We start from the raw sequence: 27,027 nt of genomic DNA, 5'->3' as shown, positions 1-27,027 counted from the left end.
ACATTTATCTGGTAAGCATTTTACTGGCCTAACCTAACCTAAGATTGCTTTTATTCAACGTTCCTGCTACGCTTAGAGATAGTAAAATATCAATGCTCAAGTGGGGCAGTAACTCTGGTTTTGTCTTGGTCTTGCCCCTGCTGCCGGATTGTGCAGATATTCCTGACGCAATCTTTGCATCGTAATTGGAGTCTGTTGGTATTTGAGCATGGTAATTTGGGGATGAGAATATGCCTTCTGATATCACAGTAGATACATGTGGTAAATGCAAGGACAATTTTATTGTTGTAAATAGGTCTGTTAAGTGCAGTGGCTGCTTGCTGACATTTCATGCTTCTTGCGTGGCTATTAGAGATTCATGGCTTAAAATAATCGTTGATGGTCTTGATAACTTGCACTGGTTATGTGATGATTGTAACAAAAAGCACATTCTTAATTCAACCGCCACCAGCTGTGATAGTGTCTTGCTAGAAAAGGAGGTGGATTGTCTGAAGAGAGAACTTGAATTAACCAAAAAGTTGCTTATAAGCTCTGAATATACTATAGAGTTGCAAAAAACAGTGCTTAATTCTCATAATTTACATGATTCCAAATCGTCAAAGAGACGTCTCACCTCCAAATAGTAGTAACTATATCTCTACAGCAGCTACTAACTTATATAGTAATGTATTAAAATCAAGTTTTGTTCTTCTTATCAGAAACAATCACGGAAACGGTCAGGACACTATCTTGGCTGAAATAGCACATTCAATCAATCCAGGAGATATAAAGGCTTGTATTAATAGCACCAGGAAAATACGTGGGGGTGTTGCTGTCCATTGTCAGGATGATAAATCGTTACAGGCTTTAAAAACCTCTCTAAGTGCTACAGTAGGCGACAAATACAAAATTGATGAAGCTCTAAAATACAATCCAAGGTTACTTGTAAGTGATGTGCGACTGGAGGGATTGGAAACACCTGAGCAGATAATCATTAACATTACTGCCTGGAGGCTGTTTCCTCTGAAATCAGGTTTATTACCAAGCTAAAGCACTCGAATAACATATATGACTTGGTAATTGAAGTCTCCCCTACGGTTCGGGAAATGCTTCTCAAAAAGGAATTTATTTTTATTGGATGGAGGAAATCTAAAATTGAGGACTATTTACGTGTTATTAAGTGCTACCGTTGCTGTGGATACGGCCACACAAGTAGGGACTGTAGGGAGCGCAAGGATATCTGTCGCAAATATAGTAAGGACCATAATCTGAAAGAGTGTAAGTCCAGTGAGAAGATATAAGGATAGAAGGTATAAATTGTGTTAGACTATAAATCACCAATCGATCATTACGCTTATAACAAGGATTGTCCGGTATATGTAGGTTATCTTTCGAAACTAAGATCTAAAATTAATTATAACTGTTGATTTCTGTTTCTTTGTTCTTAAGTGGTTCAAAATGCGCCTTCTTTGTTAAATATTGCCAATATAAATGTTAGATCTATTTTGCCTAGCATTGCAGAGCTTAATAATTTAGTTAACTGATGTATATGATATTATAGGAGTATCAGAGACTTGGTTAAATCCAGCTATCTCATCCAATAATGTATCTTTACCCGGCTATTCATTTTATAGGAAAGATAGAGTTAACAGGAGAGGTGGTGGTGTGGGGGTTTATGTAAGGTCCGTCATTCCCTGTGAGATTGTCAACATCGTGATCGATGTAAGTTTTGAGTTTATTTTTCTAAAACTAAAACTAAATGTCTCTAGTGTAGCATTGATTATGATTTATCGTCCTCCCCACACAAGGGTTACTAATATTCTTGAATTTTTTGATGAATACATTCCTAATTTGCTTACTTTTTATGACTTTTCAATTATAATGGGTGACTTTAATATTGACATGCTTAAGCCAAATTCATTATTCAATGTTCTAGATGCTCACGGATTCAATCAACTTATAAATGAGCCTACACGTATAACTAACTCATCAGCTACATATCTTGATCCAATTTTTATAAGTTGCAGAAATATTTGTCACAATAGTGGCACTATAAATTCAAATATAAGTGACCATAACTAGATGTCATTCTGTACTTTAGATATAAAAATGGAAAAACCGAAGCAAAAAATTATTAGTCTCCATTGTTTTAAGAATTTTAATTTAATTAATTTCGAAACTGATTTGCAAAATATTGCTTAAGACCACTTTTTTTACATTAAAGATATAAACGAAAAGGTTTTATTCTTGCAAAATAACATAACTTTCTTATTTAACATACATGCCCCACTTAAACAAATTAGAGTTAGTAAGAAGCCAGCCCCATGGCTAACAGATAACTTAAAATTAATTCTTAATAAAAGGGATAGAGCACTTACGAAATATAAACAATGTAAGACACCTGAAAATTGGAGTCTTCACAAGGATAGACGAAATTTTGCCCTTGCATCCATCAGGCGTGAAAAAGTAGCATATCTACACCAGTTGGAAGCTGTCAAATCTGGTAAGGGACTTTGGAAAGGTTTAGGTAACTTAAATATTAAAACAAAAACAGAATCGGAACGACCAATTGAGCTAGGTCAGCCCAATACAATTAATGACTATTTCATAAGCATTTTCAATAAGTCAAATGCTTGTCTTAACACAATTAACTATTACCAAAACCATAAGTTTTGCGCAGACACCTTTTATTTTGCCCTGGTGGACCAGATTACTATTTCTAAAGTCATTGATGATATTAAATCCAATGCAGCTGGAAATGATGGAATTTCTCTTCATATATTGCGTCTATGCTTGCCACATCTTATTAATCATATTACTCACATTGTAAACACTTGCCTGGAAACTGGTTATTTTCCTAGACCATGGCGTGAATCTATAGTCTGCCCAGTTTCCAAAGTTCCTTATTCCAAAAATGTTCAAGACCTACGGCCCCATAAGTTTCTTGCCTCTTGTCTCTAAAATCTTGGAAAGAATAGTACATAGTTAACTAATGGATCAACTTTGTGAGACTAATATTCTGCCAGCTCAACAATCCGGATTTAGAAAAGGTCATAGCACTACTAGTGCTCTTCTAAATATTACAGATAATATCATTACAGCCTTAGACAAAAAGTTGGCTGTGATTTTGGTGGCACTGGATTATTCAAAGGCATTTGACTTGATTGATCATGACTTGCTCGTTGCCAAGTTCTCTTATTTTGGTTGTGATGACTCCGTCTTATCGTTTTTTAAATTGTATTTATGGAGACGGTCGCAGCGAGTACGGGTACAAAATGAATATTCTGAATCAAAAGTAATAGTTTCCGATATACCGCAGGGATCTATATTGGGGCCACTTTTGTTCCTAATCTATACCTCTGTTCTACTTAACGTAGCCTTAAACTCGGACGTCTACCTGTATGCGAAAGATACTCAGGTTCTTCACCTATTTAATCCACATAATGTTCAGCTTGCAGCAGACTCTATTAATTTTGATTTGGAGCAGATAATGAATTTCTCCAGTGAACATAATTTGCAGATTAACCCTATTAAAATTAAAGTACTATTGTTTGCGGGTCGCAATCAATGGCATAACATAGAAAATACACTTAATATTACGCTTAATAATACTACTCTCACTTTTTCAAATCACGTAAAAATTTTGGGTCTCATTGTTGACACATCTCTCAGATTTAGGGATCACTGCAATATGTTATTACAAAAATTTTATTTACGCTTGCGAATGCTTTATGGAAATAAAAGTATTTTAAATTACACAACAAGAAAAAAGCTTTCTGAATCCTTGGTTATGTCTATCATTAATTATTGTATAATTGTGTATTACCCATGTCTAGATAGAAAAACGCAAAATCGCTTGCAGCGTATTCAAAATACATGTTGTCATTTTATTAATAATCTTAGGAAATATGACCATATATCACAAGCTATACTAGAACTTAAATGGCTAAAAATTGTGAATATATTTAAGTTGTATTTATTAGTATTTTTATATCGCCTATTTAAAACATGCACACCTGTGTCATTGTGTGAAAAGATGATTTACAGAACTGAGGTTCATAGTCGTAATATAAGGTATAATATACTTTCAATGCCACGTCATACTACATCAATATTTGAACGTTCTTTCACCTATCAAGCTGCCATTCTATTTAATCATTTTAGGCCAAATTTTCATTTTACCATTTATTTTTATCGAAGATTCTATAAAGATCTATTCTTGGAACAGCAATGATTGGTTGTTCTTGGTTAATTTATTTAATTGTTACTTAGCTGATGGAACATATGTTTTACTTTAAAGTAGTATTAATTTTAGTTTATTTATTTATTTTTTTTTAAACTGGATAGGTTAAGAGATAAAGAGTAGCTTTTAGCTAATCTTCGCCTGTTCAGGCAAATACTGTAATTTGCAGGGTTTGTTAAATAAAGACGATTTATTATTATTATTATTATTATTATTATTATTATTATTATTATTATTATTATTATTATTATTATTATTATTATTATTATTATTATTATTATTATTATTATTATAATTATTATTATTATTATTATTATTATAACCTATTCCTTATTGCTTGAGCAGTGAAACTAACGTTATGAACATTTTGAAGCTCACTTCTTTTCTGGCGGGCAGTGATATTGGGATTTTCTAATACCTGAAGGCAAATAAACCTATTATGTAGAGATTATTTTGCTTTTGTTGGACCAGTACATTGTTCTTTCATATTACTAGTCTTTTCAAATTTCTGCCAAGATCTGCCTACAGTGCTCTTCACAAAATAAAAATTATGATATATAGGTAGAATTTACATCTTGTGCAGATGTTCATACCACCCTATAAAATACGTACATCATATAACTCTCAATACACTGGCAGCAGAAATTATAATGAATACATTTTTCGATATATCGAGTACGCCTTGAAGAATTTAACTTATTTATTTAATATTAACAAGAAAAACTTAATGTGATAAATATAATAAGAAATGTTCAAAGGAACGTCCAACAAATAATAACCACAATTTATCTTAAAAACACATTTATACGTCTAAAGATAAAACAGCTTTTTTTCCTTGTCCCCTAGACCATTTTGATGTGTGTATTTAATCTTTTCTTTGTTACTGATGTGCTTTCTGACAACGACAACGGATTGCAAGGCTATGTATAACTAAAATGAAATATGTGGTAAATTTTAAAAAGTGTATTTTTTATGCTTATCTTTTTATATACCTGGTGATGGCGGAAAAGTTTATTTTTTATTATAAATAATCCAGTGTTATATAATTGTTATTTGACTAAAACAGTGGACTGATCCAAAGCATATAGTTATTCTGGCTCTATCTAAAAGACAACTTCTCTGTGCGTGTATATTGAATTTTTACAAAAAATCTAATGAACGTGAGCAAATATAGAGTAAAATATAACGTACAGTGTATTTACACTGTACGTTATAATGATAAAAATATATTGGGTTCATTACTCAGCAGGTTATTATGGGTTCATTACTCATACTCTGCAGGTTTCCAATGTAATTAAAAATCACTTTTTAAGGACATTTTCCAATAAATTGGAAAAAAAATTATTAAATTCTTATCATAATAAATAACTTTTGGCATAACTTAAGTGGGCATGAGATGCAATTCCCTATAAACTTGTATTGGTTTATATCCTTTAATTAGAAAAAAGTTATCTCTACTCTAACTATACTTATTAGTGAAGGTAATCTTCTAAGATGTGATATTTTTCTAACTTAGGATTAAATAAATTAAAATGGAATTTAAATGAATGAACGTGTTTCATATCTATTCGAGTTATGCCAAAATAAATTTCTAGATATTATCATCAATCTAGGTATTTATCTAGATTCTTTTTCTCTTATTAGAGCACAAAGATTTTCACCGGAATGATGCAAACGCAATTCTTGACGTAAATACAGTAAAAGTAAAGTAAGAAATAGTTATCCTAGTTGTCCGGACAGAATTCTAAAGGACCTACCTACTTTTATTTTTAAGTAGAAGTAAGAATATACTGGTTCAATTTTTTTCTTATATATAGAGGCATTTCTGGCAGACAACTTTAAAAAAATATTCTAATGATATAGATTCCTAAATTAATTTTAGTTCTATAACAACCTAATGTTTATTCATTTTCTAAATTTGATTTAATATTACGATTCTCCTACTTTAAATTTGTTTTGCAGTATATGACTCATCCGGAAAGTACTGGGGTAGTATTAAGGTTATATCTCGAAAAGGATTAGTTGTATGGCCCTATCACAGATGCGACGAGAAATTGCTGGAAATTATTTTCAAGTTTTTAGAACCACTCCTAAAGGTAACATCCACAATGAATAAGAAAATTAGTTTTTAGAAAAATTATTCCTAAATAAGTTGTAATTAATATTTGTTTTATGAAGGTAATTCGGCAGTACAATGTAGGGATTTGTCTTTAATTACATTTAAAAATAGACTAATTCCTTGCACATAAAATTATTTTAAATTTATAAAGAAAAGAATGGTTTGTAATGCTCTCTATAATGGTTTGTAAATCTCTCCTTATCTCAAAAAATAGTCAAAAATCTTTGATTATAATTTAGTACGCCTTATTCAGAACACTTTAGTGCATACTAGTGTCCATCTTTTAAATCTTTAACTATAAAAAATGGAATGGATTCAACACGATCAAGTAGAAGTGTCAGAGAGGAGAACTTAGTATAGACTATAAAACTGTTACTAGTATTTAAAAAAAAAATATGGGTATAAAGGTTTCAAATATTTCAAAACTTAGGAGATATTTTCCAAGGGAGCTATGGTGAAAAAAGCAAACGAAATTTTTTTACGAAATAATTTATTTTTAGATGAATCTTCTTTTCCATTATATGGGAAACAAGTTTTAAATTTCGCACTCAGTTATCCTCAAAAATTGAATGGTTCAGCTGGTATTTTACAAATAGTTGTAAATTATCCAAGACAATTTTTTCTTTTTTTTTAAAGAGAAACACATTACAGAACACTTGCTAGGATTTAATTTTAAATTATTGCTTCATGAAAAAGTTGAAACACATGACAAATCTTCATTTATTCTACTACAACCCTCCAATACGTCATCAGCTTTAAAAACATAATAAATTTGCGTATCATCCGTAAAGCCCTGAATAATACAATATTTAACAACCTTATACATGTTTGCTATGTACATTAGAAATAAGATAGGACTCAAGACGGATCCTTGTAGTACCCCAGAACTTATATAGGAGCGGTTTGACTGAGCTTGATTTTCTAATACCACCAGTTGCTTTTTTTCAGAAACATACGACCTAAAGAAGTTAATGAATTATTATCGAATCCATAATAGGCCAATTTTGCTAAAAGCAAATGTGATCCAATGTATCGAAAGCTTTAGAAAAGTCAAGCAATACGAGCGTCGTCTCTATCCAAAGCCTCAATGATTTCTTAAGTAACTTTTAACAAGGCAGATGAGGTGCTGTGCCGCTTTCGGAAACCAGACTGGCCCTGCAAGATTATATTATTTGTGATAAAGAAATCATAAATCTGTGTCTGAATAAACGTTTCCAAAACTTTCGAAATAATGGATATAGGTCTAAGGTCGCAGTAGTCCTTTGGACTAGTTACTTTAGCTAAAGGCATTATGAGAGAAGTCTTCCAAACATCAGGAAATCAACCTTTTTCCAAACAGGAGTTTATAACACGAGCAAGATGATGAATATAATGTTGGAACATATTCACTGAGATGCCGTCACTACCACAGGCAGGCTAAGCGAAATGAGAATTGGAGATCAGGACTAAATGTATAATTAAGAAAATATTCGACAGTCTCTGGGCAGTTATCTGAAGGACTATAAACTGATAAAAAATAATCATTTATTTTATCAGGATTTTGAAGGTTTACAGGTATAGAACGGTTGGAAGAATTTTGAGAGAACAAGGTTTTTTATTGCTTTCCATAGTATTTTACTATTGCTGATTTTTTGATGAAGTTCCAAATATGCTTTCTTTTCCGGCCTAATCATCCCCACCACCGAATTTCGTAATTGCTTGTAGAATAGCCAATCGGGTAAACTCTTAGACTTTTTAAATCTCCATAACGCTTTATTTTTTTCTTTTATAAAGAGTTTAACGCTTTCGGTAATCCATAGAGTATAAGGTTTAGAAATCCTTGAGGTAGTAAGTAGTAAAAATATAGTAATATATTATTATATTTTTATTTTTGTAGAGTTATGTTCATATTCTGGAGCTGTGTTAATAAGGTAAAAGTCTTATTTCTCCAGAAAATTACTAGTTTTTATTTTGTGACGACCGGTTTCGCGATTACAAAGCTTATCGCATCATCAGGTCGAGGAATAAAAATCAAAAAGGGGGGGATTGGGGCAAATGGATTAGGTCCCAATAAGCACGCTCACTTATTATTAAAGAACTTATATAAAAGAACTAAGGTACTTACATTAGTTAAAATGAAAATTGTCAAATATACGATGGCTAAAACACGACAAACATAAATTTCTTAAAAAATATCAAATTTAAAAATACAAATACACTTTTAAAAGGTTTCTTTGAAAAACATACACAGACAACACAGTGGAGGTACAAAAGGAACAAGTGGAGGTACTTAGTTAAAACTTTTAAAAATCATACAAAGAATAAATTCCATTTGCGTACCAACAAAAAACACGGTAGATAGCGGTACTGGAGTGTAATTTGAATGGCAAATTGTTGTTACAATAAATAAAAAAACAAGTGGCTCTAGCAGTTGGAAATATAGGAAAAATAGAGAAATTTGAAACAATTTTTAAGTTTGACGAATTTTAAGCAAACAAATTTTAACATAAGGCAAAAATTAGGAAGAGAGGGGTTAAAAGAATATTAGACAATTACTAGATAATTAATATTTTAATCAGTTTATTTTCAGGGAAATCAATTTGGACGTTGAGTGATTTTTTTTGCCTTGTTAAAAAAATTTTGTATTTCTAAAAGCTCTAGGTTATTTAGGTTGTCGCGGTTTTGTACTCTGTGTAAAATTACATGGTCTTGTTGTATGTTTGAACAGTGTCCGGTTTCCATAATGCGTTTTGCAAATAACGACTCGATTATTTTGCCTAATGCACCTATCATGTTCACTAAACCTGATGTTAAAGCTACGCTTTGTTCGACTCAGATAAAAACAACTACACTCACATTGAAGTTTATAAATGCCTTTACAGTTTAAAATATCTGTCCAATCCTTATTATTAACCAAAAATCCACCTAAGGTATGTTTAGTTCTAAAAGCAATATCAACATTAACAGAGACAAGAACCCTCTGTATTTTATATGAAACAACCCCGTTATATGTTAGTGAAAAATATTTTGTTTTAAGTTGATTGTCTAAAACCATTTGATTATTAGAAATAAAGGCTTTTCTGGAATTTTATTCATCAATTTAAGGTTGAAGTTGTGTGTAATGGCTATTTGTCTAAACCTCTCTCTACATTTAGCAGACATTGGAATCTCTAAAGCTTTATTCATATAGCTATTTAAGGCGGCTACCCTATGTGAGAAGGGGTGGAATGAATTACTGTGGATAATTGTAACAGTGTGGCTAAGTTTCCTATAAATTTTAGAAACGTGCCTATTAGTTATATTTTTAATACATAAGTCTAAGAAGGTTATTGTCTTATAAGTTTCTGTTTCTAGTGTAAATTTTAATTTAAAATGGATGTTTAATGGACGAATTTAAAGATTGATTGCTACCATTCCACAGTAAAATACAATCATCTATGTATCTATAATAATATAATTAATAATATAGCATTTTGTTTCAATTAAATTTATGTTTTGAGAATGTATGGTTGATAGTTTGTATTAAATATTTGTTAGTTTTAGTGTCATGGCGAAGGGGGTGGGTGGATGTGCGTGGGTCAGGATATTTTTTATGGGGTGAGGGCGGTTAATACAGCAATACGAGCGGTTAATCAGCAAGATAATTTGATTAATCAAGATTATAAGAGGGTAGGTATGAATTTTTCTGTTGGGCATTCTAATATTCGATCGATGAATACCGACTGTCAGAAACGTGGTTAACTCCTGAGCATGACAGCAGTAGCTTCGAAATTCCTGGATACAAACTTATTAGGAGAGATCGAGTAGGAAGGGGTGGAGGCGTAGGGATATACATTAAAAACAAATATAAAAATGAAAATATATATTTTAATGTAATTTCAGCTGATTTTGAATATGCTAGCATTAAACTTAATATAAATAAAAGATCAATTCTGTTTACAACTGTATATCGTCCGCCTTCATCTAATGCGGATCATTTTATTGATTGGTTAGAGGAAATATGTAGCTTATCCTTGCCATTTTACGATCAGGTTATCTTTGTTGGAGATATTAACATTGACTTTTTAAAACAACATTCACCGAAAAAAAAACTTGAAAGACTCTTAGAAATTTTTAATCTAAGACAGAATCTACTCGAATAAATTTTGCTACAAACAGTTTTAGCCTCATTGATGTTTTGATCACAAACCAATCATCAATCATAAAAAAATCAGGTTAGTTAGATTCAGTAAGTATTTCGCCAGACATTTCAGACCATAATATGGTATATACTGTTTTGGATTTTGCCAAGGGACGTGATACTGTTAAATACATCCAGTATAGAAATTATAATAATATAAATCGCGATCAGTTTAACTTAGACGCAGAACAGCTACCATGGGATAATATATATTATACACAAGATATAGATAAAAAGATTGACATATTTAATAGGAATATATTATTTTTAATAAATAAACATGCTCCGCTATTATCCAAAAAGGTAAAAGAAAAACGGTTTACGCCGTGGATTACAAATAATATTAAATTTCTTATGAAAGAAAGAGATAAGGCTCATCGTAGATATTTGAAACAAAAAAGTGAAGCACACCTCCAGTACTATAGGCAATTAAGGAATTTCACTAAGCATGCTGTTGCGAGGGAAAAAATCACCTATTTCAACACAATCTCATAAAAGCATGGAAGAGAATTTTGGAATGCTGCAAGAAAATTAAACCTTGGCTGTAAGAGGAATTCTGGCTTACCAGACAAGTTTTTAAATGCAACTGCTCTTAGGAACTATTTTTCAGGTTTAAATACTACAGCTGATACAACTTCAAATGAAAAACTTAATTTTTATAAAGCTAATAGGTATTTTAACACAAAGTCTTACCAAAATTTTACACAATTGGATGAGCCAACATTAATTAAAATCATTAAAACAATACACTGTAACGCAATAGGTGAAGACTCCATAGGCTTAAAAGATCTAGAAATGTGCCTACCATATCTTACAAAACCATTATTAAATATTTTAAATAGCTGCTTATTACAAAATTTTTATCCTACAATTTGGAAAAAAAGCTATTTTGAAACCTCTAGCAAAGGTAGCTGATCCAAAAGGGTTTAAAGACCTCAGACCCATTAGTATACTGCCTCTGGTATCCAAAATTTTAGAAAGGTTTATGCACCAACAAATATGCAGCTTTGTTGATTTTTATAATATCATCCCGGACTGCCAATCGGGTTTTAGAAAGAACTTTAGCACTACCACGAGTCTGGTACACCTTCTTAATAACTGTAGGATAAATGAGGAAAAAAAGGAAATAACATGTCTTGGATTATTGGATTTTAGTAGAGCTTTCGATACTTTAAACCACGAATTGTTTTTAGCAAAGCTTTATTATTTTGGTTTTTCGAATAACGCGATTGATTTCTTTAAGTCATATCTTAATAATAGAGCGAATTGCGTAGTAATCAACAAGGCTTCTACAACTGAAAAATCAAGTTATTATCCTGTATCTACCGGTGTTCCCCAGGGTTCAATTTTGGGGCCGTTGCTTTTTTCATTGTATGTTGCAGATATGAAATCCTGCATAAAGTACTCGATGTTACAAAAATATGCTGACGATTCCCAGCTGTATACTTCATTTTCACGTGAAACTCTACCCATAATAGAAGAACAATTTAATAAGGATTTAGAAAATATAGATAACTTTTCCTGCGACCATAATTTGAAATTAAATTCGTCTAAATCATGTGTAATTTTTCTGGGTGGTGGAAAGAACGCCCTTAATGTAGCAACAACTTTAAATGCAAAAATTCTTAATGAGCAGCTACCAGTAGTACAAGAGGTCAAAAACTTAGGAGTATACATTGATAGCGGTATTTCATTTCAAACACATATAAAGAATAAGCTCCAAATTGCATACATCCGCTTAAGAAAACTTTACGGCTTAAAAAATCATTTACCTCCTAAAACTAAATATTTTTTATGTAACACACTTGTTTTATCCTTATTTGATTATTATGATGTGGTATATTCGGATTCATTGACTGAAGACTCCGCTTACTCAATACAAAAACTTTAGAATTGTTGTATGCGTTTTGCTTACAAAATTCCATTTAGAAGTCACATTTCTTCTTATTTAAACAATAACTTAATTCTAAATATGAAAAATCGTAGAAAATATCACATGTATTTTTTCGTGTATAAAGTTATAAAAACTAGGGAGCCATTATATTTAGCTAACAATTTTACAAATTTTCTTCATGAGCATAACACTAGATTTATAAATTTATTTAGAATACCACAACATAGAACAGCAAATTTTCAAAAATCTTTTGTTTTTGTCGCCTCTCAACTTCGATCGAGCTGAGCCGCTCGATCTTCTATTGCTGTCTACTTATTATTGTTATAAATATTAATTAATTTACCTTTCCCGTATATCCAGAACCCCCGCCTGCTTCGCCTTACTTAAATACTTAAATATGATACTCAACACATGCATGTCTCGATTAATTAAGAAAATCTTTTTTTTTTACTTTTTACTTTTAAAGTTTTTGAAGGGCTATGCTACACAGGTTCTATCTTATGATGAACCTGTGTAAACGGTTCTCTATAATCGAGGCATGGTCCTATTTATCATGTATTTGGTAGGTTGTACAAAATATGTATATTATTATGCTACAATTTTGTATATAATTATTTATTTACCTTCATGATAAATAAATTTGTTTTGAATTTGAATAATATATTTGATTTATAAGGGTTATTATTTAGAATCTTATTAGATTTAAAGTAGTTAGTTAGTTAAAATTCGTCAAACTTAAAAATTGTGCCAAATTTGTCAATTTTTCCTATCTTTCCAACCGCTAGAGCCACCTGTTTTTTTATTTATTGTAACAGCAACCTGCCCTTCAAATTACACTAGAGTACCGCTACCTGGTGTTTTTTTTGGTACGCAAATGGAATTTAACTGTTATTTTTATGAAGATAAGTTTTCTTTGTATGATTTTTATATAGTTTTATAAGTTTTAACTAAATACCTTTGCTTGTTCCTTTTGAATGGATATAATAATTATTATGATTGTTTTCATTACGCTTTAACTATATTGTCCGGTGTATGTTTTTTAAAAAAACCTTTTAAAAGTGTATTTGTATTTTAAAATTTTATAATGTAAGTACCTTAGTTCTTTTATAATAATAAGTGAGCGTGCTTATTAGGACCTTATCCATTTACACCACCCCCCCCCCCCCCTTTTTTTTTTTTTTTGATTTTTAGTCCTCGACCTGATGATGCGACAAGCTTTGTAATGGCGAAACCGGTCGTCACAAAATAAAAATTAGGAATTTTCTGGAGAAATAGGACCTTTTTTACCTTCACCCTATTATATTCAATTTTTTATTTACCAATTAAGGCTCCAGCTAGCCCACGGCAGTGGGGTGTATACCTATTAGCGCCCCCTGCTTTACTATCCTCATACTACCCTAAATCTTGCCTTGATATGGCCCTAAATGTTGCCCCGAATCAAAAGCAGTACATATTACTAGATAAAAAAACAGTTAGTTTAGGTTAGCAAAATGAAACATAAAAGATAATCTGTAAACTCAGTCTTAGTATATTTACAAGGAGAAATGTTACAGTTGTCAAAATAACCTAACTTCTAATGGCTCTAATTATCAATGCTTAAACTTCAATGTCGTTGGGTCGTTCTTATTCCTTTTCTATCCTTCGGATTCCTAAACCCTTTGCTACCCCTTGCCGTGGGATGTAACGTGCATTTAAGAATTAAATTTAGTGAAAATATCAAACCCAGTTCCGCGTCAGCCTTCACCCAGTCAACAACGGTGGTCGTTCTGTTCTTTAGAACCCTTTCCTAGATTATGCCAGTGGTAACTGAACCCATTCACGCCCATAGCCAGGCCAGATGCAGCATGGGAGAAGTGTCACCGAGCATCTCAGTATTAACAGTAGTAAAAATTATCGATTCGGGGAACAGAGTGTTGTAATAATATTTTATGAGTATTGAAATATCGCAACACTGTATACCACCTTTATGCTCATTAGTTATAATGTCATGTGTCATATCTCAAGATGTGTCAATACTGTCAATATCAGTGTGTGTACGTCATATGTCAATCCACAAATATCACAGTAGTCTGTGCTGAATACTCGACATGTGTGTCTTATTTCACCTATTTTAACAGGTTATGGGCCCAGTCCCGCAAATAAATTGGTGATTTGTTTTGTTGAGTGCACGCGAAATGGCTGCGAACTATACTAGTAGTGTTCCGAAGCTGATGGGTCTCGATAATTATCATGACTGGGCATTTGTTGTTAAAAATTTTACAATCTGAAGAATTGCATCATCAAGACTGAAACGGATTCATCCAAGGTTGCCAAGGCACGAGCTAAGTAAATTTTAACGCTAGATGCGGCTCTGTATGTGCATGTAAAAGAGGCTGAAATCGCAAAGGATTTATGGGACCGTTTGAAAGCACTGTTTGACAACTCAGGACTTAGCAGGAGAATCAATTTGTTTCTCACACAACTGTGAGTCAATGGCGTCATACGTAAACCAACTAATTGAACTGGGTCAAAAGCTAAAGGGCACTGGTTTTCAGATCACCGATGAGTGGATAGGATGTTTGCTTCTGGCAGGTTTGTCAGATAAATATTTCCCTATGATTATGGCTATAGAGCACTCAGGAATAGCCATAACAACAGATGCCATAAAGTCAAAGCTGTTAGACATGGAGAGAGATATCGAGAAGCGAAATGGAGGTGCTTTCTTGAGTAGTAAGGTTCATGGAAGTGTTGCCAGTTTTCAAAAAAAGAGGTAATGACAAAGGTGGTCAAGAGAGCGATAAACTTAAGAATTTAAAGTGTTATTAGTGTAAGCAGTTAGGCCATTTTATGTAAAGTGTCCATTAAACTTTGAATTTCAGAATGCTTCTGGCAGGGGTGTGACCAATGCATTTAGTATGGTTTTTTTAAATGGCCAATTTAGTAAGCAAGATTGGTACATAGACTCTGGAGCCAGCAAGTGATTCAAGACCTGTAAGCTGAGAAGGAAAGGTCTTCATAAAAACAGTGGCCGGAGGTAAGGTGCATGATGTCACAATAAAAAAGGCCTATTGTGTGCCTGAGTTGACAACTAATTTGTTATCAGTTAGTCAATTAATAAAGTCTGGCAACAGAGTAGAATTTGTAAAAAATGGTTGCATGATTTTTAATAAGCAAGATGTACTAGTAGCTACAGCCGATTTGATTGATAATGTATATTGGCTGAATGTCAGGACACAGTGTACTGAAAATGAAGCAAGTTGTAAGTTTGGCACCGGAGAATAGGGCACATTAATTCTCATGATTTAAGAAAAATGAAAAATGCGGCTGTTACGGGGCTGGAGTGTACTGGTGACCTAGATAAAAGAAAGGACAATTGCATTACATGCTGTGGAGGTGAGCATCACGTCTGCCATTTCCAAAAAGAGCTTCTAGAGCTAGCAGTGTTTTGGAGGCCATGCTGACTTATGTGGACCGATGAAGGTTACATCCATAGGTGGGTCTGGATATTTTTTACTTTTGGAGGATGATTATTCTCGTATGGCCTTTGTTTATTTTTTAAACTCTAAAGATGAAACATTTGGCTGTTTTAGAAAATTTAAACAGTTAGTAGAGAATCAAACCTCCAAGAAAATTAAGATTTTCAGGTCCGACAATGGTGGAAAGTTTTGCAGTAAGACCTTTGAATCTTATTTAGTTGAGCATGGAATATTCAATCAAAAAAAGACTAACGCTTACACACCTGAACAAAATGAACTATCTGAACGGATGAACAGTACCTTGATAGATAGTACCTTTAGATGTCACATTAAAATATTTGGTAGTACAGCCTTGATGCACGTTCCTAAAGCTCAAAGGAACAAATGGTACAAAAAGTCAGAAAAAATGGTCTTAGTAGGTCTTGATGAGACAGTTAAAGGCTACAGGTTGTACAATCCAAATACCGACTCTGTAGTAATAAGCCGGGATGTGATTATTATGGAAGACAGTCCAAAGGTCTATGCACTCACTAGTGAAGAAGCAGAGGAGGAGGATTGTCTTGAAAATGACAAGTCAGAGGAGTCAGCTGCAGTGGGGGCTGATACGAGTATTCTATCAGAAATTTCAGAGTCTTATGAAGATGCACAAGATAGTGACAGTGACTATGAATATCCTAAGGAAGAGGAGAGTATGCAAGAGGCAGACATGGCCAGCAGGAGGTCACAGAGGCAGCCAAAACCCAAGGAATTCGAAGACTTTGTGACATATATGTGCACACAAAATGATGGTGAAGGAGCTGGGATAGGAAGAAATCTTAGCATGAAGTTCCATCCAGTGTTGATGAAGTTTTAGCTGGACCAGATGGTAAGAATTGGAGAAGGGCAACGCTTGACAAGCTGAGGTCTTTTAAGGAGAATGACGCCTGGGATCTGGTAAACAAGCCGGATAATAGAACCATAGTGGACTGTAAATGGGTTTTTAAAAGGAAGGTGAACAGTGAAGGTAAAATTGGGTTTAGGCCTAGATTGGTAATAAGAGGGTTTAACCAACGGAAAGGCATTGATTATGAAGAAACATTTTTACCTGTGGTAAGACACTCGACGCTTAAGCTTTTGTTTGCTTTAGCTGCAAAACTTGATTTGAATGTTTACCACTTAGACGTAATTACTGCTTTCTCGAATGGTGACTTGGAGGAGTTAGTTTTTATGACTCAACCTGAAGGATTTGTGGCAGATATTCATAAAAATAAAGTTTGTAAATTGAAGCGTGCAATTTATGGTTTAAAGCAATCCTCCAGGGCATGGAACAAGAAAGCAGATGATTTTTTAATAAGTTTGTGATTTTAGAAATCAAAATATGAGCCTTGTGTTTATAAAAAGGATATGACTTGTATAGCAATATTTGTCGATGTTTTTTTATTTTTTCTGGGAATAAAACTAAAAGTAAAAGGGTAAAAAAGAAAAAGTGCTAAGTTCAAAGTAAAGGACTTGGGGGAAGTGAAATAGTGTTTGGGAATAGAAGTTATCAGGGATAAGGAAAATAAAACTATTAAGTTAAGTCAAAAGGGTTATATTAAGGAGATATTAAACAGATTTAAAATGTCTGAATGCAAGTACTCCTATTGAGCCAAACCTAAAAGTAGAATTTAATAGCGAAGATACGGAATTTTATATACGGAATTTAATAGCAACCTCTAGGATATTTCCTTATCAATAGTTGATGGATAGCTTGATGTACTTGGCTGTACTTACCCGTCCGGACATAGCATTTATTGTAAGTTATTGGAGCCAATTTAATAACTGTAGTACTAAAATATATTTGAAATATGTAAAAAGAAACTTAAGGTATTTAAAGGGGACCAAAAATTTTTGTTTCGTTTTTAAAGGGGATAATAAGGGCTTAGAAGGATATGTAGATGCTGATTGGGCTGGGAATATTAAGGTCAGAAAGTTTTATACGGGGTTTGTTTTCAAATTGTCTATAGGGGCAATTTCATGGGAAAGCAAGAAGCTGCCTACAGTTGCACTTTCCAGCACCGACGCTGAATACATGGGCCTATCAGAGGCTTGCAAAGAGGTCACTTACTTAAAAAAATTACTAAAGGAATTAACTGGAGTTTCTGAATGTGTTACTTTATATAATAATAGTCAAAGTGCGCAGAAACTTGTAAATAATCCAATGTTTCATCGTAGGTCAAAACACATTGACATCAGGCATCATTTCATAAGAGATGTTGTAAGAGACCGGATTGTTAAGTTGCAGTACTTGAACAGTAATAATATGATTTCCGATGTTTTGACAAAATGATTGTGTAATTTAAAGCATATTAAACTTCTTAAACATATTAATCTTCTTGGGTTTGGGAATTAAAATATAAATGTAGAAATGTACAGACTCGTGTTTTGATATGTCAATAAGTGGGGGTGTTGTAATAATATGTTATGAGTATTGAAATACTCTATACCACCTTTAAGCTCATTAGTTATAATGTCATGTGTCATACCTCAAGATCTATCAATACTGTCAATATCAGTGTGTGTACGTCATATATCAATGAATAAATATCACAGTAGTCTGTGCTGAATACTCAACGTGTTTGTTTTATATCACCTATTTTAACACAGGGTACATACCCGACGGTATTCCCGAATCTCCAAATCGGGCTGGCAGATTGCCTCGTAGCAGAGCCATTAAACTAGCAAGTTTAAGTCCAGCTTCAATGAATCAAAGGCCAAATAAAGAAAGAAACAATATATATACCCTATGAAATTTATAAGTTCGGTAGAACTAAATAGAGTTCTAAAAGTTAAAAGGATAAAAACCGATGGTTTATGCGTAAATAAATACGGTACAATTTATAATATACCTCGGATATACGTATATACCCAGTTTTCAGCAAAAATATAGGGCAAAAATTGCCTAAAAAACTAAGTAAAACCAGTAAATATATGTGCAATAAATTAATTAAATTAGTATTAAATTGCGAACATCATGTGTGTGGTGTTTTTGTTACGTGTGGTGTTTTAAAATAGTTATATAATCTGTTGTACCTATTTATTTGTTCTCACCCTGGTTAATAATTATACGGCCATGAGGCCCACCTGGTATGCCTCAGGAAGGACAGTGTATCTTCAGTGGTAATCAGTCAGTACCTATTCATCAGTAAGTCCTATGACGGATGCCAGAAGCAGCTCAAATGTATTCGATGGGGCTCAGACCATGGGTTTGTAGTATAATCCATCAAGATTTTCACAATATCGGAATTAAAAATTAAATAGAATGGGAAAGTGGATGATGCAACTATTGAACAAATAGATTAGGAGGTTCAAATCGTAGTTACAAGAAGGTACATAAAAGGCTTAAAAATGAAACCACATGTGAGAAACCTAACTGAGGCATTTCCGAGATAAGCAAAATAATTTTCAGTAATATTTTACTTTAAAAAGTTGGATGTCTTTATAAACTTTAAATTAAATTTAAAATAAATACAATTAATGAATTATAAGAAAAACTACAAAACTGAGATGAACATGTGCAACTTACCTAAGTTGGAATGTTACCTTCAGATTTTCATCTAAAAATAACACAGGAAATCCTAAAAGTTCTTTAGTCTGTTTCTTTAAAACTGCCCTAGGCAAAACTTTAAATTAACTTACAAAAAAAAATCAGACCTAGATAGGGTGTTTCACATTTAAATCTGCTCACAGCGAAATCAGCAATCAAAAATGACCCCTAAACCCAAATCTGTCAAAATTACCATAATTTTAACACTACTATATTTACCATGATTTTACCATTACATAGATTTAACCATGTTTAAATCGTCTGTAAACCTTAGAATCTTGATGAAAATATAGACAATTCCTGCTTCAATTAGGTAGGAGTGTAAGTATGTACCAGGCACAATAAAACTTAAAGAAAAAATCTTAAGAAGAAAATCAATATTTCGGTTTGACAGTTACTTTGTTTACAATTTTACTGAAATAGGGCATCATTACACTTTACCTACAATAAACTTATATGCAAAGAAAGAGCACCAAATTTTGCTCAACCAACCATTGTAGACCTCATACATAATAAAGTCTCATTCTAATTTTTAGATCAATTTTGTCCTAAGCAACCGAAAGAAACCGGGAACCTGCACAATCTCGCAATTCAACGTCAATGTACCAATAATATCAACCTAGTCAATATTATGAATTAATGTGAATTTTCTGAAAAACTTTTACATTTCTCTAAGAATTTTGCTATTAAATTTTTTGTGCCAATTTAAATAGATGAAATTCGGTATAGATGAAATTATTGTGATTATAATAAATGTGGTCTATACTATATGATTAAGATGTGTGGCAAGATATTTGTGATATTACTATTCATTTAGTAGCCAGGAGATTTCCATTTCTTCAGGAGTAGCCTTCGTGCCGGTGGTATATTTTTGGTATATATAATACTTTTCGAAATGGATGAGAACCATTACTAGTAGTGACACCTATCATGTAAATAAATAATTATAAATCTTGACCACTTACTACTTCACTGCAAAGGTATTAGCAGCTATGTTCTAAAGAGTTTAAGGAATAACCAATAAATGAAGTTTAAATAGCTTTATTCATAAGTTCACAATTCATATTTCTTACTTTTTTGTTTTTAAATTTTACTTAATAATCTTTACAATATTCAGTATATAAACTGTCACTATACGTAGGAGAACGTCGAATAATCAAAGTTTTCTGATGTTTTCCATCCTATATTTATTTTTGTGTTTTTAGTCAAAAACTTCAAAAACAAAAATAAAATTTAAAAAGTTTTCAAATCGAAGCAAAAAATGTTTACTTATATTGCTCGATTTATTTTCGTATTGTACCGTTGTCAATATTTCAAAAAAAACATATATAGACAAATAATTCCCGTTTCCCCTTTTAAATGCACTTACCAAACTTCTCAACGCTTTTTTCAAGCTATTTGCACGGTTGTTGAGTGCGTCCTTCTCCCTTTCCATAAATCTCGATGTTCTACGGTGCCTGCGAAAGTTAAAATTGCTCAAATCCTTCTCGGTTTTCTCGGATTTCCCGCGGTCGAACGATATTTCACTGTCCGTGTCATCCTGGAAACGAAGAATTATTGTTAAGGTGCGGTAAAAATGCTATTTTTCATGGGGGCGCGATCTTACAATTTATATTTTTGCGAGTGGGTTTTTATTCAGGCAAAACGCCTCTACGTTTCTATATACGCTGCTAGAGTATGGGTGCTTAGAAATGTATTTTTAAATTTAATTGTCGCAACCCAGAGTTTTTCGTGGCGTTAAATTTGAATTAGGAAAATAAGTACGGATCTCTTATTAAATATATATATTAATTTCCTTCAATTTTATTAAACAATGTCTAAAGTTTTCCTTCAATTTAGTAAAATAATCATATTTCATTGTCAAGGTTACGCTAGGGAATATGTACGTGCGGTTTCGGCACGAGGAATAGCGTAAGACATTACTTAGAAAAGGCGTGACAGCTTATTTAGGGGAGAGCGTTAGCTGGGAGCTGGAATCAATATTCGAATACCGTGAAATAATCTGAAATTTATAATTAAATACTTCATTTAGAAGTAAAGAAAATTTACAAACAATTTGTTAAACAATTTACTTTTCAATGTACGTCCTGTTAATCCTGCTTAAAAAAATATTTTCTTTCAGTCTAAATCCATAATATCATCATTATCACTAAAAATTGGGAAGCGTAAGACTTGCTTAACTATACATATTATGAACAACTAGAACAGAAATAGTCGTACGTTTCCACTAGAACATCATTCTCAATAATTTAATATTCAACAATAGAGAACATCAATGAATGTTCCACTGCTCTATTAATTCAATTTAGTCCGCTTATCTCTGGCACTGTTTTCCTTGTTGTCAATAAAGGGTTTTGTCTGATGACAGTCTACAATACTGTTGAAAATTTCTGTTAGTTCCACATGCTGTCATTTTCTCACGCATTAATGCTTTCTTATTAACGCATTTTCTTTTAACACCAATCTTTTTTATAATAGTATACACGTTCGGCGGTTGAAAAATTTCGAATATGATTTTTGCGTAATGTGTAAGAAGGAGACGGAGTAGAGCGAGAACAGAGGTGGCTCCACCCTGGGCGGCTATCGCATCGTCGTTGCGCTTATCAGTCCGGTTAAAGTCCGGTTGCAATTCCTCGCATACCTATGTACGTGTTAGCCGATTATGTTTATAATTTATTTCAACCTTTGGTACGAAGACGGATACAGTAATAAAATAAAAATGGTATTTACTGTTGATCAAAAGATTAATATCATTAAATGGTATTGTCATGCGGATAGTGCAGAAGAAGTTGTCGCCCGTTTTATATTTGCATATCCTGATCAGCAAGTCCCTACTGCTAAAACAATTTATAATATCTGGCATAAGTTTGAGCAGTCGGGATGTGCATGCGAAAAGGGGGACAGGTAAAAATCATAAGGTAACATATAATATTAAGTCTCATAAAAAAACAAGTCCCAGTTGCACCTCTTTGGCGAATCGTTTTCAATGTTTATCAGTGGATAACAATGGGCAAAACTCATAAATTGACCCAAAACCGGGTGGCACTACCTGCACTCGACGAAAAGAAAGAATTTTACATTGAAACTAATACCTAACTAAGGTAGTGGCATAAAATATTGGTGGATCACCCAGTACCACTTTTGCATACCTAATGAGGTTTTATTGCTCTATACATTTCTGAAATAGAGTATAGGAATAACTTCGAATGCAGTTCTTTGGAGGGCATCATGACATTCCTTAATGCGGGCAGCACAATGCATAATTTTAAGGATTAACTCGTCTCGCGTATTTACTTTTTCTTCATAAACTAAATTTTTCAGCCATCCTCACAATCCAAAATCTAGGTCCGACGACCTTGGTGGCCAACTGGTGGGACCACAGTGGCCGATCCAACGTCCCAGAAATGTTTGATTCCAGTTTTGTGTAACTTGGTGGCTGTAATGTACGTCGTGCTGAAAAATCATATTCATTATTGAATTCAAAGGAATATCCTCTATTGGCATATGGTTTTGCAGAAAATTTAAATACCCGGCTCCTGTAAGACGCTGTGGTAATACAACGGGTCCAAGCAATGTTCTGTCAATAATTCCGCACCACACATTTACGGATTCTTGGATGTTGGAAATTCGATTTCGCAACGGCGTGTGGATTTTCATGAGACCGCCGATGCCAGTTGTGGGTATTGTTGATACCGTCGGGAGTGAAGGTTGATTCATTTACCCAATGACAAAATTACAATCTACTAGCGAGATCATTGGGTTTCAGGTTTTGTACCCATTGTACATGAAATGGATGCAAATCTTACTCGTGTAATATCCGCCATACCTTTATGTGAGGAACACCGATGCGTATAGCAATTCTCCGTGTACTCGTATCAGGACTACGTTCCACCACAAGGATCTGTTCTAATTCATCCAAGTTTTGTTGATTTGCACGTTCGGTTTAAAATCTGCTGGGTACACTACCAGTTTCACGCAGTTTGGCGAGGACACGAGTAAATACTCTTGGACTCGTTAAGCACGGCGCCCACTAAATCTGCATCGACCGTCTCGGCACGGTCGGTACAATCAGCCGGATTTGCTTCACATGTATTTAAAATGGGGCCGCGCGCACTGAATCGGTTCAGTACGTTCGGTCGGTTTGGTTTTCTCCGGCGACGATCTCATATTGTGGGGAGGGCAACTTTTGCCGATTGCACCGAAAGTCTGCGACTATTTTAGCATTTTTTCGCATAGAGTAAGGAACTGTTTCAAAGAATTTTAAAAACCGTTGATTTGATAAATATGTCAAACAATATTTTAATCGAAGCTGTTCGCAGTTTTAGAATATTGTATGATAAACAAAACACATTATCATGGTAATTTAAGGAAAGAAAACGATTGTTTTTTAAGTTGGCATCATCAGGAAATTTTAAAACTCAGTTTTAATTATCTGAGGATGCCAACTTGGTCGGCGAAATGTGCGAGTGTGAAAGTTCTCGTTTTGGTGTTAAGTGGTGTACAACTCTTGCTTTGAATATAATTTATGTTTTTACAGAAATACACAAAAAAGATAGCTTATTATATACTTCACGTATTAAAATGCACGTTAGAATGTTATGTTATAATTTATTTTATTTGACTCTATACAGGGTGTCCCACAACGAATGCCGGCTATCTATATCTCGTAAAGTAGAGTTCAGAAACTTTTAAAATTTGATAGTATACCAACGTTGAGGCGCAATTCAGCTAAGATAATTTTGAGATGGCGCAAAAACCAGTTCTGGTAATGATACAACCATCCTCTTTAAATTATTTTCTAAATAGTAGGATATCAAAAAATTAAGAGGGCGGAGGCATGATACTATACAAAATCACCCTGAACATATTTTCATTCTAAAATATTTGAAAAACATTGCTTCGTCCTCCAGCAAATCATAAAAAAAATAATGATATTCTCCGAAATCTCTTCTTTTCAAAAAAATATGTACCCAAAATCTCCTACGCTTTTCTACCGCTTCTCACAGGCTACTGCAATCATAACATCCTCTTCAGAATCTCAGGAACTGCTCATTTTTTTAAAAAACGCTTAAACGGGAGCTTAATCACAATACTTCTACATGCTCCAATAGTCGAACTACTTTTAAACGTCGTCGTGTCTTCGTTCTGCCGATTGTATGAGTGCCAGTTACTGACTGAACGGACCGAACGTGCCAAACCGACCAAGCCGATCCGATTCAGTGGGCATCGTCCTTTAATCGTCTGTTCGGAAATCATCGACCATATTCTCTACAAGATGCTTTGGCACTTCGTTGCCATAAATGAAAATCAACTGGGCATATTATGCGTGCTTAAAGAGCTGCGGCATTCTTAATACTTTAAAAATTTGCGATGACAATACTGTAAATCCTAAATGATTAATGCAACTGTCACCCATTTGTCATTCACCACCTACTTAATCACGTATGACCAATTTACTTCTGCTATGCTAGACTAACTTTAAATATCTGTATTGTAGCAAATAATAATATTAGGATACATAATATTAAGATACATTTATTTACACTAATAAGATTGAATCTATCCTCCGCCTACCTGTTCCTAACAGCAGTGTACCTCCATGAATAAAACTAGATCTGCTAAATTTAGAAAGAATAGTGTAGTTGGGTAAATAAACTGATTCACTAAGCTTCGGCCAATGTTCCGTAATGCAAACTTAATGACGAAATTTTAAATCTTCTAAAAGAATATAAAACTCATCAGATTTTTTCCAAATAGATTGAATATTTAGTAGGAAGATGAAGAATAGATCAGAGGGTAAATTTACTCTAAAAAAGCGCACTCGTCAATAGAAGAGCTGTCATTAATAGAATTTATAGCAAAGTGAGGCTTAAGATATTTACCTGTGATATGCATATACAACAATCTAGCCAAGCCAGAACCAAAATCATAAGCGTGATTAGATTCAATTATTTTGTGCAGATCTATGTTGTTATTATGAAAAGTTCTAAAAAGTGATAGGTTGCTATTGTATAAAATATTAAAGTAAAGACCCACATAAGGGGTAGACATAATTAGAGGATTTTAAGAAGAGAAATAACAAAATCATTAGTTGAAAAGTCATGAACCAGTAATGAAGCAGTTCCAGCAAGTTTCAAATTGGAACACCCAGGTTTCTAAAGCTGTAACATCTCTCTGAAGCTTTAAGGACAGCATTTTCCATCCTAATGACAATCAGGTTTACTATTAGGTCTTTATTCATGGAATTTAATTTATTTAGTTTGACAGCGAACTCGTGCTTTTCCTTTTTTATTCAAAGATGTTGTTAACAAATGTAGGTCTTTCTCTTTTACTTGTAGTTCAAAAATTTCGACGGAGAGTTCCTTGTTTTGTTTATTAAGAATATCAGCAGGATAAGAACATTATTTTTCTGTCTCAGAAACTTGATCTTCAAAAATCATACTATTTCTCCTGAGCGTAATAATATGCCTTTCCTTATTTTCTTTAAGTAGTTCAGTAATTTTTAATTCATAGCTCTTTATAGTGTTTTCCTCTTTATTAAAACTTTTCTGACATTCAGAGGAGCATACTATGTTGTATCCTTTCAGCTTTATAGTCTTTATAGCTTAAAAAAATTTGTTGCTGTAGCATTTCAAGGTACGACTCATTATTCACATTCACTTTTGTATACGACATGTAAACTGAAGTATACAAATAACTTAATTTATAACATCAACGATAATGATGAAAATAATGCAGACACGCGAAATGTTACACACTGTAAAAACTCCTCCCAACCGCTTAATGCTGATAAGGAAAGAAATCTTCAAGACTGTTTTTATCGATATTGTGGCTTGCAATTTTAAACAATCGAATTAAGACTTTAAGTAATTTTCCGTGACGGTTTGTTTTGGCTCACCTACGTAAAAACACTACACCGGTATAGACTGTACAAAACGCGTAAAAGGACATAAAACACAGTCAAATTTTATTAATATATCCATAGAAAATGTTAAAATCTTTGCGCATTACATTTTTACACTTTGCACACTTCGAATAGTGTTTAAACACTGAATGCTACTCAAGAATAAATTGCAAATTATAGGTAGCAGCGAGTTTCAATTATGCAGAATTAAAGATATACGATAGGAAGTTGAGATAACTTTTTTTAAACGACTACCACACATTGCCAACGGCTGGTCACGCGGGAATAGACCGCATGTATAATAACATTAAAAAACAATGCTTTTGGGCAGATTTTAAAGACGATGTAGACAGGTTCATGAAGAAGTGCTGCAACTGTAAAAAATACAAAAATTCGCTACCTAATATCGAACCAATGGTTGTAGCTACAACCGCGTCCTCCGCTTTTGAAAGAGTTTTCTTGGATATTAATATTAATAATAATAATAATAATCAAAATTTATTACTTTTTATAAACAAGTACAAAATACAATATAAAAATTAAGAAATACACTATATACGTCTATGAAAAATAAAAGGCCGTGTTACGTCAGTATTCTAGTACGCAGACCAGATACTATTTAGGCGCTTTCTAAAAAAATGTAAAAAATATAACATTAAAAAAATTTGCTCTACAACCAGTACCAATATTTAAAATTACAAATCATAAC

The 27,027-nt window shown here is 33.1% G+C and overlaps 1 protein-coding gene across 2 annotated transcripts in view; it reads right to left on the bottom strand.

The window, feature by feature from the left end:
- LOC126744077 (diacylglycerol kinase eta) overlaps window positions 1–27,027 on the bottom strand; it is a 764,865-nt gene that overhangs the window by 170,615 nt on the left and 567,223 nt on the right. For both annotated transcript variants that reach the window (XM_050451425.1, XM_050451426.1), the window contains exon 11: window positions 20,784–20,954. In XM_050451425.1, the coding sequence (XP_050307382.1) occupies window positions 20,784–20,954 (171 nt within the window). The remainder of the gene's footprint in view (window positions 1–20,783; window positions 20,955–27,027) is intronic.

This window comes from Anthonomus grandis, chromosome 13, assembly GCF_022605725.1.
Source record: "Anthonomus grandis grandis chromosome 13, icAntGran1.3, whole genome shotgun sequence".
NCBI lineage: Eukaryota > Metazoa > Arthropoda > Insecta > Coleoptera > Curculionidae > Anthonomus > Anthonomus grandis.
Note: the sequence above shows the minus strand (reverse complement) of the source record. Positions and strands in the feature narration are given on the sequence as shown.